Source organism: Spermophilus citellus, assembly GCF_964194105.1.
Source record: "Spermophilus citellus genome assembly, chromosome: 4".
Taxonomy (NCBI): domain Eukaryota; kingdom Metazoa; phylum Chordata; class Mammalia; order Rodentia; family Sciuridae; genus Spermophilus; species Spermophilus citellus.
The window spans coordinates 136,164,824-136,180,993 of record NC_138185.1 but is presented as its reverse complement, the minus strand read 5'-3'; the positions used below and the strand labels follow the sequence as shown (position 1 = coordinate 136,180,993).

The 16,170-nt window shown below is 36.8% G+C and overlaps 1 protein-coding gene and 1 pseudogene across 8 annotated transcripts in view; one reads left to right on the top strand and one right to left on the bottom strand.

The window, feature by feature from the left end:
• Window positions 1–16,170, bottom strand: part of TTBK2 (tau tubulin kinase 2) — a 151,693-nt gene that overhangs the window by 46,192 nt on the left and 89,331 nt on the right. For all 7 annotated transcript variants that reach the window (XM_081289601.1, XM_081289598.1, XM_081289600.1 and 4 more), the window contains 2 exons: window positions 6,798–6,938; window positions 4,499–4,603 (listed from right to left, as the gene is read on the bottom strand). In XM_081289601.1, coding sequence (XP_081145727.1) covers window positions 4,499–4,603; window positions 6,798–6,938 — 246 coding nt within the window. The remainder of the gene's footprint in view (window positions 1–4,498; window positions 4,604–6,797; window positions 6,939–16,170) is intronic.
• On the top strand, window positions 12,286–12,777 carry LOC308647353 (U8 snoRNA-decapping enzyme-like; annotated as a pseudogene). Its single transcript has one exon. The product of its transcript is annotated as a U8 snoRNA-decapping enzyme-like (transcript).

The window sequence follows — 16,170 nt, the reverse complement described above, 5'->3', positions numbered from 1 at the left end:
TTATTTTATTATTTTTATTTAGAGACAGGGTCTCACTGAGTTGCTTTGCATCTAGCTTTCTGCTGAGGCTGGCTTTGAACTCTTGATCCTCCTGCCTCAGGCTCCTGAGCTGCTGGGATTACAGGCATGCGCCACCACGCCCAGCAAAGGTTGTATTATTTTTGTTCATTAACTTACATAGCCCTCAGCTAACACAAAAACTGTTTTTTGTAGCATGCAATTTTGTCCAATTATTTTCATTCTAATAATTGGCAGGATGAAAATCTCTGGACCTATTACCACATTCTGCAACCTCATGCCCAGTTTAATTAGGCAACTAGACTTCCCTATGATGGATTCTAACCAAGATAAGGCCAGGAGATTCGTCCCATTTCCAAGTATCATTGACCTAGCTCTGACCTGACTTCTGCTAAGACTGAAATCCAGTTGAACAGAGATCAGCTGTTTAGATAAATCTTAATGTAACTAATCAAAGAAATAATACCAAGTCAAAGAAATTCAATCACCTTATTTATATTTAATGTAGTAAAGCAACTCAAACCCCATTGGGGAATTGCAAACAGCTCAATATATTCAAATAATTCTAATTCAAAACAGACTGTAATGAATACCATTAGCAAAGTACAACTACAAAAGCTCCGAAGTGGTAAGGATTAATTCCATTTACTAGGAGGGAAGAAGAAAAAGTCTTATGACTAGGCAGCATTTTATTGGTTTTTGAAAAGGCAGTCTCTTCGGCTGGGGTTGTGGCTCAGTGGTAGAGTGCTTGCCTAGCATATTTGAGGCCCTGGGTTCGATCCTCAGCACCACATAAAAATAAATAAATAAAATAAATGTATATAAAAAAAAGAAAAGGCAATTTCTTAAAACTTCTCTAGTTGATGGCAATTTACTAATATTTATCAAAATTACAAATGTGTATCTTCTCCTTGACCCAGCAATTTCACTTCTAGAAATTTATCTTACAGATATATAAGCCTGCCATGTGCAGTGATGCATGCCTACAATCCCAGATACTTGGAGGAGACTGAGGCAGGAGGATACAAGTTCAAGGTCAACCTAAGCAATTTATCCAGACCCTGTCTCAAAATTAAAAAAAAAAAAAAAATTTTAAAGGGCGCCTGGCAACCTCGTGAGTACTCAGCATTCGTCTTTTTTTCTTTTTTTGGGGGGGGGTTTGTTTTAACCATCTAATTGGTGTATAGTGGTATCTCACAGTTGTTTCAACTTGCATTTACCTAATAACTAACGATGGTGAATATCATTATTTGTCATCTGTATCTCTTCTTTGATGATATATTTACTCAAACCTTTTTTTTTTAATATTTGCAATTGTAGATGGACACAATACCTTTATTTAGTTTGTGTTTTTTGTTTTGTTTTGTTTTTTCCCAATGTGTTGCTGGGGATTGAACCCAGTGCCTCATGCATGCTAGGCAAGACTGTACCACTGAGCCATAATCCCAGCCCTCAAATCTTTTTTTAGCACAAATATTTTAATCATCTAAAATGAGATTTTCTTGGGCTGGGGATGTGGCTCAAGCGGTAGCGCGCTCAACTGGCATGCATGCGGCCAGGGTTCGATCCTCAGCACTACATACAAACAAAGATGTTGTGTCTGCCGAAAACTGAAAAATAAATATTAAAACTCTCTTTAAAAAATAAATAAATAAATAAATAAATAAAGGTCCATCAATAACTAATAAAAATAAAATAAAATGAGATTTTCTTTAAGAAGTTATTGATGGTTTCAAGCTCACTTTTATAAGGTGACCCTTTTAAGATATATAAAATTATGGAAGAATATCAGCAGAAGCTATATAAACATTTCAACTAAGGGCCAAGAGAAAGTTCAGCGTGTTTTCAGAAGAAACCCAAACAAGTTCAACATGGTCACACAAATCTTAGTAAAATAACCAGAGTGAGGGCTCAAGTTGCTGAGTAAGTGGGAGAAGGAAGCATTAGCTCATTAACAGGCCATGTAACAGATTAAGTAATTACCCCTGAAATTTTTGTTAAAGCTTCCTATCATTCTTAGACTACAATCCATCTCTTTAAAAATCATACATAATCTAGGGTCTGTTGGCTTCTTCAATCTGTCTCTCTCTACATACTCTTTCTTTACTATGTTATAGTCACAGTGGCATTCCTGCCTTCCTTAAACATGTTTACTTATAATACCTCAGAGTATCTTTGCACTTGCTATTTCCTCTGCCTAGAACATTCTCCCTCTAGATATTCATATGGTTCGTCTCATTTTTCATTCAATTTTCAATTCAATACCTTCTTAGAGGTCTTTTCTAATCTATACTTCAAAAATAGTCTCTTATCCTCATTATCTATCACTTTCTATGTCAATATTCAGCTTTTCGTTTCTTCGTAGCATTTCTATATAAAATTATCTATCTTAGTCGCTAAAATATAACCTCCATAAAGATCCATGATTTTGTTTGCTCTTGTTCACCACTGTGGTTCTAGCATCTAGATACATGCTTCACATGTAATATGTATTCACTAAATATATTTTATGAATGAATAAGCAATAATTTAGCAGTGTTCTAAAAACCAAAACTGAGCCAGGTGCAGTGCACATGCCTATACTCCCAGCAAGGAATGTCAGGAGGCGGAGGCAGGAGGCTTGCCTCAGCAGTTTAGTAAGATCCTGTCTCAAAATTTAAAAATAAAAAGGGCTGGGGATGAAGCACAGTAGTAGAGAGCCCCAGGTTCAATCCCCAATACCAGAAAAAACAAAAAACCTAAAACCTGAGGGGAAAAAAAGAAATTAAAATCTGATCATCAGAATAGAAATATATACTTGAATTTAATAAGTCACATAAAAATCTGTTTATTATCTGCCTTCTTATCCATTAATGTAAGACCTTTAAAAAATGCAAGACCGTCTCTGTAGATGGAAAGGTTCCCATAATTTGAGACACTTAAGCTCCTCGTGTGTCTATACTTTAATTACAATTTGCATTTATGTATAAAACTTTTATTAGATAGTTGCCCCAATAAAATCTAGTGTTTTTTTTAACTTTTGTGCAACTAAACAGAAATGAAAACTAATCACAATCAATAACCAAATTTAAAAGAAAGTTGAAAGTAAACATCAGAAGAATTGCAGTAGGAAATTGAGTGTCGCCATGACAATGTAAGGAGCTCAACTGACCCACTTCTCAGTAACACTAGGAAACATTTTAAAACCAATCATTTAAACCCTGTAGAAATAGTCCTAAAGGCAAACAAATGAGGAAACATCTTTTCAGGAAAACTTATAAGAAAGTAAAATAACTTGTAAGAAAGGTCAAGCCTTCATTTGGGCCTTCACTCTAGTTATTTTACTAAAAACTTGCAAGAAAGGTCAAGCATCTGTGGCATTTGCACCAAGACTGCTCCTTCCCCTATCCTGGCTCAACTATGGTAAGCCCCTGCAGACTTCTGTAGCCAAGAAGATAGAGCTAACCTCCTTTCTCAGTTCTCAGACTGAGGGCTTTTGTTCTTGAAGGAGCAAGACTTCTGCATTTTTCTTCTTATCCCCAGTGCTTGTTGATGAGGAGGCTAAGTCCTGAGCTGGTGAAGTTGGAGAGGCAGAAGTACCCTTCTTGCATTCTGCCTCTGACAAAGACTTTCTTTCTTGACCTAACTCTGGAAAAGCTCCTCTGACATCTCTTCTCAAATAGGCCCAGAGCTGGGGGCACACTTGTTGTTCCTACTTAGTCCAGTTTTAGCAAGAGTCCTGTAGGTCAGTTTAGCAAAAATTCTCTACACTGTTATCTTTTCACCCTTGATATTTGATCAAATTCTTTATCACACACATTCTCTCTTATCGTGCTGTTGTGCCTTCAGTAATAATCCTTTCAGGCCTAAAATTGAAAATGTCCAGTTTCCAACAATAAATCACCAGCCATGCAAAGATTCAGGAAAGTATGACCCATGAATGGGGAAAAAAGTGGACCCCCCCACAAAAAAAAAAGCCTGTGAGAGTACTGGGTTCAACATGAAGATTTTCAAAGCAGCCATTATAAATATATTCACAGAACTAAAGAAAAGCTTAATTAGAGAAGTAAATTATGACGATAATGGCACATTAAATAGGGAACATCAAGAAAGAGAACCAAATATAAATTCTGAAATTGAACAGTGCAGTAATAATTGAAGCAGAAGAATTGCAGCACATAGGAAAGACATCAGATTGCAAAAAAGACCTCTAATCCCAAAGGGATAATGTATGTTCTTACTATCAGACCATTCTGAATCTGCCTAGAATATACATTACTTTAAAACAATGACTTTCAATGATAAAACTTCTTAATTTGTCTATGATGTAATCATAAAGTCTACATGCTATTTCTTAGCAAATGCTATTTTTTCCCACTGAGCTACATCCCAGAGCTAAATGACATTCTTTCTGATACATAATTATCATTTCTTTAAAAGAAGAATACTATAAATAATGGGTTAATTATCAAATATTTAATAGTAATATGAAAAATCTTACTGGTCTGACGTCACCACAGGAATTGGTAAATTGTCGAGCCAAGCCAAAATCAAGCATGTAACACTTTCTACATGTACTAGGAAAACGACCCATGGCGAAGTTTGACTAGAAAAATAAAGAAGGAAATATACATATTCATATAATATTTACTTCATACATTTTACCTTTCTAATTCTTAATCTATTAAAATCTGAAACATGTTCTAGATACACTATTCTAATCAATGATGTTTACTACATATTAATACATAATTTAGTTGCTGGTTCTATTAATGCCTAGCATCAGATAATCTTTGGACAAAAAACAATTTAAGCAACTGTATAAAGTTACACACAATATAATACTGATTTAACTAAGTTCAGAACTCTAAATTCCTTAAGATATCTGTAGTCCTAGCTACTTGGGAGGCTGAAGCAGGAGGATTACAAAAATTACAAAATTGTAATCTTTGAGATCAGTCTCAGCAACTTAGACTATCTCAAAAAGGAAAAAAAAAAAAAAAGGACAGGGATGTAGGGATGTAGCACAGTGGTAAAGCACCTCAGGGTTCAATCCCTAAGACTGCAAAAACAAAAAACAAAACAAACAAAAAAACCCTTTAAATTATTATCTAAATAACTACTTAAATGATAACCTAACTCCTTAGTGGTTTTTTTCCCCCTCAATCCTTTTTATTTTTTATTTATTTTATTTTTTATTTGGGCAACTAAGTTGCCCAGACTGGCCTTGAATTTGTGATCCTCCTGCCTGAGCCTCCTGAGTTGCTGGGATTACTGGTATGCACCACTGCACCTGGTCCATACCATACCATTTTTTTGTACCAGGGATTGAAACCAAGGGCACTTAACCACTGAGCCACATCCCCAGTCCTTTTTTATTTTTGATTTTGAGACAGGATCTCACTAAGTTATTGAGGGCCTTGCTAGGTTGCTGAGGTTGGCCTCAAAACTTTTGATCCTCCCAAATCACTGGGATTACAGGAATGTGCCACTGCACCCACCCAACCCTATTTTTTAAAAGTAGAAATGGGGGGCGGGCAGAAAACAAACATAGCTCAGAAATTTAAAAGAATTTCCTATTAGCGTCATAAAGCTGAATTTCACTAAATTTAAAATACAGTTTAAGGAAATGTTTTAATATAGACTTAAGGAAAATATACTTTGCATTCTTTCCTTAAAGAAAAACAATGTAATGTTTAAGGATCCTAAATTTGTGAAAATGAATTATAAATAAGGTAAAATTCCACACTTTTATAGAATTGTTAATTTCCTTTAAAAGTACTTATGGAACCTTATGATTAATATGGAAACTCTTCAATCATTAGGCTTCTCAAATAATGACTTGGGAGGCTGAGGAGAAATGTTACATAACATTAAATCTGACTCTATTATGTCAATTTGGTGTTTTCCTGTAAACTATTTAATTTTAGAAATCATATAACAACAGATGGCTATACTTTTCAACTACAGGATACTTTTACAGTAAATAAAATACACCAGCAGTGGGTCATTTCCCCTCATGATCAATAAAACATCCCGAAGGAAAAAGCAAAAACATTATTTCAGGATGGAAATCACAATTTCTAAGAAAAACAGAAATAGCAGCACTCAGAAGAAAAATAGTCTTTCAGAGAATATTCTGATTTCTTATAAATACAATTTCTGCTTGAAAAATGGAGAAAACAATGTGAACAACTAAAAGCAAAATACATATATTTTTAAATCAATATCATGGGGAGATCCAAAGAATAACTATTGATTTAGATTTAAGGCTGAGTAATTTGCAATGTTAACACATAATAATATCAGTCAAACATAAATTATTTTTAATTTGGCGGCAAGAAACATCTGTATGTTGTGAGGAAGGATAGTGGGGATTGAACCCAGGGTCTCACACCTGTTAGGCAAGTGCTCTCCCAGTGAGCAACATCCCTAGCCCTTTTATAAATTTTACCTTGAGACAGGGTCTCACTGGCTGGCCTCAAATTTGCATTCCTCCTGCTTTGGCCTCCCAAATAGCTGGAATTACAACCAAGTGCTACCACACCTGTCTGGCAAGTAATATTTTCATGGTATGAGAAAAGCTCTTGAAATTAGTTGTGGTTTGTAATTATAACTTCAAGACAAACTAAGAGGTAAGTTACATTTTTGCTTCTAGGTGTCCACAGAAATAAAAATATTCCTTTGTATTTAACCATAGCAAATACAGAAGACTGCATTTGTAATTTATTGTGTTCCATTATAACACCAAGAGTACTAAAAAAAATTCCTTCTCTACTAAGGCAGGAAAAGTCCCCTACCGGTTTGATGTCTCGGTGCAAGAATCCCACTGAATGGATACTTTCAATGGACTCCAGAATCTGCCTACCCAGGCGAAGAGTAGTGCTAATGGTGAATGTGCCCCGGGACTGGCTACGGCGAAGATCTGCCAGATTCCGACCCTGTGGAAACCAGATAACCACTTTCCATTATGGTACTAAAACTGGAAAACTGTTCATTTACCATTAGAAAAATGCTGCAACTGAAATAGCAAAGGTTTTACCCAAGTTGTGATGCTCTCACTCAATGGAGATATTCTCTTAATAACACAAATATTTCAGATAAATTTTTAAAATACCAGTTTTTAACATTTTATTTCTGATTCATCATGTTTCCCTTAATCTCCGACATCATAACAAAATATAGGCCTCATTATTTAAAATATTTATTGTTTTTTTAGTTGCAGTTGCACACAATACCTTTATTTTATTTATCTATTTCATGTGGTGCTAAGGATCAAACTCAGAGCCTCGCACATGCTAAGCAAGTGCTCTACCGCTGAGCCACAACCCTAGCCCAGACCTGATTATTTTGAAAGATATAAAATATATATCATCCCAAACTACTGCCTAATACATACTCCCATACAAGCTACTTAATTTTTTTTGCATCAATTTTTCTCATAAAATAGGTAATAATACACATCTCACAGAGTTTTGTGAAGACTAAACAAGACCCATGTAAGTTTACTGTGTGGTATACATTAGGTACTCAACAAATACTAAATGTTGTTATTATTTCCAAATATGATATGACAAACATTCAATTACTTGTAGCAGTGGATAAAAAGCAATGGATGGTACCTTGTCTGTGCCAGATGTATTAACATTCATAATTCCATTTAATCCTCACAGCACCCTAAATAGAAATTGTTCCTATTCCTGTCTTATAGATGAAGAAACTGAGTGAGATTCAAAGAGGGTCAATTATGTTAACATGTTATGGTAAAGCTGTTTTATTTATTTTTAAAATTTTTTGGTTCTAGGGATTGAACCCAGGGGTGCTTTACCAAGATTTCAATATAAATGCAAGTGGAATTTCCATCCTCCTGCCTCAGCCTCCTGAGTTGCTGGGATTACAGATGTACATCAACGCATCTGGAAGTAAAGCATTTTATTCAAATCTATCTGTTTAACTCCAAAGTGTTCTTTTCCTACAGTGCTTTTTTTTTTTTTGGAAAATCAATTTATTATGAATATCTATAAACTTTCAGTAATGTTATCAGAATATCATAAAGTTAACATAATGTTCAGATAATTTGTTATCATATGGGAAATACAATAGATTCTTCACATTATTTGAAAAAACAATTTAATATGGCTTAAGTACAGTAATATAAAAGAAAATTATTAAACTCTTTGTAACAGAGTATCTTTACAACCTTATACTAAGGAAGAGTTTCTTAAACAGAATTTCTGATATTTAAAGGAATGATAAATATTCTTATTGGTCAAAAAGACACCATAAAGAAGGTAAAAACCAAGTCATGAACTAGAATACCACTGCAAAACTACAAGCCAAAGGTACGTATCCAGAAGAGAGCAGAGACTCCAAAAGTAAATCTTACTTGTAGGAATTATACTCTAGAGTTAACCTAACACATATAAACCTTTTTTCAAAATATTTTTTTAGTTGTCAATGGACCTTTATTTTATTTTATTTATTTATATGCAGTGCTGAGAATCAATTCCAGTTCCTCACACATGCTAGGGCAAGTGCTCTGCCACTGAAGCACAACCCCAGCCCATACATATACACTTTTAAAGCACACAGAACTGTTCAAAGCAGCACAATTAGTATGGGGAGTGGGGAGGGGGTTACAGTGCTTTTTCTTTCTTTCTTTTTTCTTTTTTTTAGAGAGAGTGAGAGAGAATTTTTTAATATTTATTTTTTAGTTTTCGGTGGACACAACATCTTTGTATGTGGTGCTGAGGATTGAACCTGGGCCGCATGCATGCCAGGCGAGCGCGCTACTGCTTGAGCCACATCCCTAGCCCCATCCTACAGTGCTTTTTCATAATTCTGTTTCACCAAAATTACTCCTTTTTGCTTAGACAACAAACCAGTAATCTGAAAAGAAGAGCAGAGCGAGCTCAAACTGCCCCACTTCCCAAAGATTAGAGACTGGCCCCCATGTCACAGGGGATTTAAATATCCCAGTCGCTCTACTTCTATTATTCTGTAATATGAAGCCAGGTGTGATAGTGCACACCTGTGATCCCAGGAACTTGGCAGGCTGAAGCAGGAGGATCTCAAGTTCAAGAGCAACTTATGGGGCTGGGGATGTGGCTCAGGCGGTAGCGCGCTCGCCTGGCATGCGTGCGGCCCGGGTTCGATCCTTAGCACCACATACCAACAAAGATGTTGTGTCCACCGAGAACTAAAAAATAAATATTAAAAAAAAAAAAATTCTCTCTCTCTCTCCTCTCTCACTCTCTCTTTAAAAAAAAAAAAAAAAAAAGAGCAACTTATGGAGGCCTTAAGCAATTTAGCAAGAACCTGTCTCAAAGTAAAAACTAAAAAGGTTGGCGATGTAATTCAGTGGTAAAGTGCTCCTGGGTTCAATCCCTAGTACCAAAAAGTAAAAAATAAAATAGTAAGATTTTATCTTACATTTGCTGATCAATCAGCAATAACTGAGAAGATAAAAGATAGGGGCTGGGGATGTGGCTCAGGCGGTAGCGCGCTCGCCTGGCATGCGTTCGGCCCAGGTTTGATCCTCAGCACCACATACAAACAATGATGTTGTGTCTGCCGAAAACTAAAAAATAAATATTCTCTCTCTTTAAAAAAAAAAAAAAAAAAAAAAAAAAAAGATAAACATAGGCTGACAAGAGAATGGGAGAAAGAGTTACATCTCCAGCCCTTTTTATTTTTATTTTGAGTCAGGATCTCACTAAGTTGTCCTCGGCTGTCCAATTTGCTGGGATTACAAGTGTGTGCCACCACACCGAGCTTAATTATTTGTATTTTTTTAAATGATCTTTTTATACAGTAATATGCGGTAAATGGAAAAAAGTCCATTTCTACCAAGTAATTCTATATATTTAACAAGATTCCAATACAAATCCAATTTATTATTGAAAACGAAAAATATACCCAAAAGGAGAGAAAATAACACAATAAACATTCATGTATCCACCATACACCCAGAATTAAAAATTATCAATTCATGGCCAATCTTTCTTTGTCTATTATCCACCTCCTAAAATATAACTTCTCCTGGCATATACACACATGCTACATTATTTTCATGTAAATTATAATCATATTTCATCTATATATATTAAAAAGTACATAAAGGCAAAGAAATAAAAATATAAAAAATTATTAGCAATTCTGCTAATGTAAATTTTAATTATAAGCATCAATATGAACCATAGCATACTTTTTCTTTAAAAATAATGTACTGGAGTGGCTGGGGTTATGGCTCAGTGGTAGAGTGCTCACTTGACATGCATGAGGCACTGGATTCCATTCTCAGTACCACATAAAAATGAAATACAGATATTGTATTCACTTAAAACTAAAAAATATTTTTAAAAGTTTTTTTTTTTTTTAAATAATGTATCGGGGGGCTGGGATTGTAGCTCAGTGGCAGAATGCTTGCTTGGCATGTGTGAGGCACTGGGTTCAATTCTCAGCACCACACAAAAATAAATAAATAAATAAATGTATTGTGTTCATCTACAACACACACACAAATGTATTTCCTAAACAGCCACTTGGAAAGAATTAAAAACAATGATCAATCTATTGCAATATGCATTCACAGCATCCAGACTGTGGTCTCCAAATAGCCCATTAAAAGGAACAATCTTTAATGAAGAAATGGCTGGTTTCAGAGCCAGAGCATGAATATGTAGAATGAGCTTAGTATACCATATTGTACCAAAAAATAAGAATGTTATCAAAGACTGCTATTTAATCCTGTCAAAATGAATCAGGACCCAACCTGAAGAAAGTTCAATTGGCTAAAGATGGTGTCCTGCAGCCCTAATCTTGTATTGTCTCCATAACAGCAGAATTTCTATCCCACCCTAGTCTTGATTATCCTTCAGAACAGGATACATGAAGGTCAGAAGTTCCTCTTCATATAGACTAGCTAAAACTGGATCGATCTAAGATGGCTGACAGAATGACCTTCAGACAAACTTTTTGGTGTATGCTTTAAAAGACACTTCCTCCTACCATCCAGACAATTGATAACTGGCAAGACAAATGGAAAAAAAATCATAAAAGGATCAGAAAGAGATAATGCCAAAATTCCCCCCAAATCTCCACCCATTCCCAAAAAAGGCAGTAATATGCCTTCCCTTACCTCTGTTTTGCTTTTTCAGTGCTGGGGGGTCAAACCCAGGGTCTCCTGCATGCTAGGAAAGGGCTCTGCCACCAAGCTACATCCCCAGCCCTTTTTATTTTTTTATTTTGAGACAGGGTCAAAAGTTGCCAACCCTTCATTTTTTTTTTAAAGAGAATTTTATTTTTAATATTTATTTTTTAGGGCTGGGGATGTGGCTCAAGCGGTAGCGCGCTCGCCTGGCATGCGTGCAGCCCGGGTTCGATCCTCAGCACCACATACCAACAAAGATGTTGTGTCCGCCGAGAACTAAAAAATAAATATTAAAAATTCTCTCTCTCTCTCTCTCTCTCTCTCTCTCTCTCTCTCTCTCTCTCTCTCCCCCTCTCTCACTCTCTCACTCTCTCTTAAAAAAAAAAAAAATTTATTTTTTAGTTCTCGGCGGACACAACATCTTTGTTGGTATGTGGTGCTGAGGATCGAACCCGGGCCGCATGCACTCCAGGCGAGCGCGCTACCAGTTGAGCCACATCCCCAGCCCCCTTCATTTTTTTTTTTACCCTATATTTATAACCCCAATCCCTAAGGGGTGGGAAGTTGATTTGTAAGTTTATGTCCTACTTCTGTTCTTGTCAATAATGAAAGTCTCCTTCACTGTTTAAGTGATGCTTGGTCTTGTTACTGGCTCCACAATTCCTAAAGGAAAAAGGACTCAGTACTTGGGGTCAAAAATTGGCAATGGGAGGGCCAGGGTTGTGGCTCAGAGGCAGAGCACTCACCTAACATTTGTGAGGCACTGGATTCCATCCTTAGCACCATATAAAAATAAAATAAATATATTATGTCTACCTATAACTAAAAAATAAATACTTAAAAAAATGGCAATGGGAGAGCCCCCATGGCAGCACATGCCTGTAATCCCAGCAACTCAGAAAGCTGAGACAAGAGGATAGCAAATTCAAGGCCACCCTAAGCAACTCAGAAAAATCCTGTGTCAAAATAAAAATAAAATGGCCTGGGGATGTAGCTCTGTGGTAAATCACTTCTAGGTTTAATTCCTAGTACCCCCCCCCCACCCCCACCAAAAAAAAAAAAAAAAAAGGCAATGAGACAATGTGAGCATTAAAAAGAAAAGCTACAGAGGAAAAGAGATCTTCCAGCCATGACCTGGGGGCCACAAGGTGGAGCTGGCCAAGGCCCAGGCTTTGGGGTCCTGCCGAAGGCATGCTTTCCACCCTCTGCCCAACCCAGGGATGCATCCCGCTGCAGTATGCCTTGCTGATGCAGATGCACTTTGATGGACGCCTGGGCTTTCCAGGCGGCTTTGTGGACATGTAGGGCAGCAGCCTGGAGGACGGACTGAACGAGAATTGCACAAGGAGGAGCTTGGTGAAGCCATGTCTGCCTTCTGCATGGAGCACACACACTGATTACTGGAGCTCATACAACAGGGCCAGACCGCGCGTGGTGGCCCATTTCTACGTCAAGTGCCTGACCCTAAAGCAGCTGGAGGCTGTGGCAATGGCGTGGGAGGCTTGCCTGCCTTCCTGGAGAATTCCTTTATTGGTGCTGCCCAGGAACAGCTACTGGAAGCCCTCCAAGACTTGGGACTTCTAGAATCTGACTCTTTCTCAAGTCTTAAGACCCCAGCTCATCACTAAATGTAACCCTCTATGGATTCATGGAACCTGATTGGGGACCTTGGAAGGGAATGACGGAGGGAAAGGGGGATGTTTTTTCTTCTGGGCCTGAGAGATGATACCAGATTAAAAGGACATGTGTGTGCATAAATAAATAAATAAATAAATGAAAAGAAAAGCTACAATACATGGAAAACATCAAATATGTTAAATCCATGATTCATAATTATATTTAAGGTGAGCAAAAGAGATATAGCTCATTAGCCTTCTATATGAAAATAGCTCATTTTTCTAAAGTTGATAAACAATAGAACTAAATATTAGCCCTGCTATACTATAAGAAATTTTTTATAAGAAATCACCTTAGGACTAAGAGTGGATGGAGTGCTTTTTAATGAATTTTGGCTAATAAACAAAGAAAAAATGATAGAATAGCATATTAACAACTTCCACTGAAAATAATATTATAGGAAAACATTATTGATGGTGTAATAAAAATCATTAGGAGATCAATCATGGGGAACTTTAAAAATAGGTGAATCAGGCCAAAGTCTGTGAACCAATTTAATATCACTAAAATAGACACAACCTGATGCTGCCTCCTGTGATGCCCACCTTTGCCAAAAAAAAAAAAAAAGGTGAAATCTTACCTAATCATCAGTTTATAGAAATTACAGGAGCATAAGAACATGTGAAATACCACATGGAAATAATCAGAAAATCTAGACTATGGGCATTTCTAGAGGTCAAATGACTCCATTTTAATTAGTGACTGGACTTAAAGATTTGTGCTGCTCCCTGCTCAGTGAAAGACTCTGAAGTTAATGAAAGGAAACAAGTTTATTTAGGGTAGGCCCTGATTAAAATACAGGAGATTTTTTTAAGGGGCGGTATGCTGGGAATTGAACTCAGGGGCACTGGACCACTGAGCCACATCTCCAGCCCTATTTTGTATTTTATTTAGAGATAGGGTTTCACTGAGTTGTTTAGTACCCCACCACTGCTGAGGCTGGCTTTGAACCCATGATCCTCCTATCTCAGCTTCCTGAGCCACTGGAATTACAGGCATGTGCCACCACGCCCGCTTAAACACTTTTTTTCCCCCTCTCAAATACCCATCTTCAGTGGTTTCATGTTATGAAGAACTTTTATAGGACTCAACTGTATCTTTTTGCCCTTCTCTAGGTGATGAGCTTATTATAAAATAACCATTTGGATATGTTAAGGATGCTCAGGTAAAGCCCCAATGTTGATTGGACACAAGATGAGATCTGGTTGTAAATCTTACTAGCAGAATTTAGAAAATAAATGGCCTTAACCTATAACTTTTAAAGACCTACTTCCATGGTAAATAGCTAGATATCTATAAATAGATATCTATAAATAGAAAAAATGTTTTGGTACTGGGGATTGAACCCAGGGGTCCTTTATCACTGAGCTATATATCCCCAGCCCTTTTAATTTTTTCTTTCGAGACAAGGTCTTACACCATGTTGCTTAGGACCTCATTAAATTGCTGAGGCTGGTCTTGAAACTGTGATTCTCCTGCCTCAACTTCAAGTCACTAGGATTATAGGCATGGTGCCACTGTGCCAGGCATTCCTCAAAAATTTTAAGGCAGATACTATGTAATTGAACTACCAGGAAGACAAGATTGAGGTTAATTTACAAATTATAATGCATTTGGGGTTTTTAGGACTATCAGTGGGTAGCTAGGAGAGAGCAATTGAATTTTACCAAAATGTATGGGAGAAACCCAACAGTTACATGTCAATTATACTAGTTGTAGCCTTGTCCCAAATCAGGTCAACCATAACTGTAAGGATAGGGTTTAATGGCGAGTTAACTTTCTTATGAAAGGGAAAAATACAGTATGCAAGTGAAATGGAAAGGTTCCATTGGAGCCCGCCAAAAGCCATAAAGGCCATGGTTGAAATCTGGTTGTAAATCTTACTAGAAGAATTTAGAAAATAAATCTATGCAATGGCCTTAGAGCAGCAGACTCCCCATATTAACAATATATATTATTTATATATTTATAGAGTGTGATTTTGATTAGTGCAAGAATAAAAATGAGAATGACCTGAGACTGAGAGAGAATCTGTAGAGAATCCTCTCCATAGTTATAGAGTCAGCAGTAACCTAAAGATAAAACTGAAGAGTTTTCTCCATTACAACAAGAATATTGGCCTCAGGATTTCCTATTAAGTTTTGAAACCCATCAAGCAGTCTTTATCAAACCACAAACCTCCCTACACTTCAGCTACTCCATTTGCAAAATGGGGGTAAATCTGTCCTCTCCTTCCTTGAGGGAGTATGATGAGAATCAAATACTATGTTTTAATAAAGCCATACAAAAACTATAAAATAACAAACAGTTCCATTACTACTAGCCAATGTGAGAGAAAGCAGGGTCCATATTAATGAACCAGAAAGGTATAAGGAGAGCTTCTTCAAAAAATAAAACTATGCTGGCTCAAAAGATTGTGAAGGGCCTGGGGCTGTAGCTCAGGGGTACAGCACTTGCCTTGAACTGGGAGGCACTGGGTTCAATCCTCAGCACCACATAAAAATAAAGAAAGAAAGACATTGTAAAAAAGAAAAAAAAAAAGATAGTGGACCACATAATTCAAAAACACTTTAACTACAGTCTACAGAAAGGCTAATACCTTTAGGTCTAAATCAAATGCTGAAGGATGGCTGAGGTAAACAAGAAAAGTCTTCTGATGAGAAGACGAAGCACTTAGGCCAAGATCTAAGTCTGAAATCATTGTTATGTCAGTAAGTTGAAAGAAAATAAAAAAACCAAAAGCCCCAAACAAAATTTGCTATAGATGAAAAGTAATCCTGAGATTTCAAAGTTAGGCAACAAACTGAACCATGGCTTTGAGGGTAACAGAGAGAGAGGAGAGAGAGAGGTGGAGAGGGGGAGAGGGGGGAGAGAAAAAGAAGAGAGAGAGAGAGAAGAGAGAGAAGAGGGAGAGAGAGAGAATTTTTTTCCCCCAGGGGCAGAGGGTAGTGTGAGAGAAAATATAATGGTTTCCCTCTTCTCCATTTGGATATGTTAAGGATATTTTCCCTCTTCTCCCTCCTATAACCATTACTTGCATAGTCCCTTTCTGAATTTTTTTTCCTCTGCTCCCTTGACCCAATTCCCCCATCTAAAAGAGAGGGAATAGACCTATGTTAATAATGGAAAGAGACAGAGAAGAATGGCTTTCACCCTATATCTCAACTAATGTTTAAATTTTTTAAAAGTCACAGTTGATATTGGAGAACCTAAATGGGAAATTAAATGCCTAAGGTAACAAAGATGCAGAGGAAGGAACAGGAAGGGACAGGACAAAACTCACATTACACCTCACAATCTATACTGGGATATAATGATGACAATAAAGATACAGGTCAACTAAA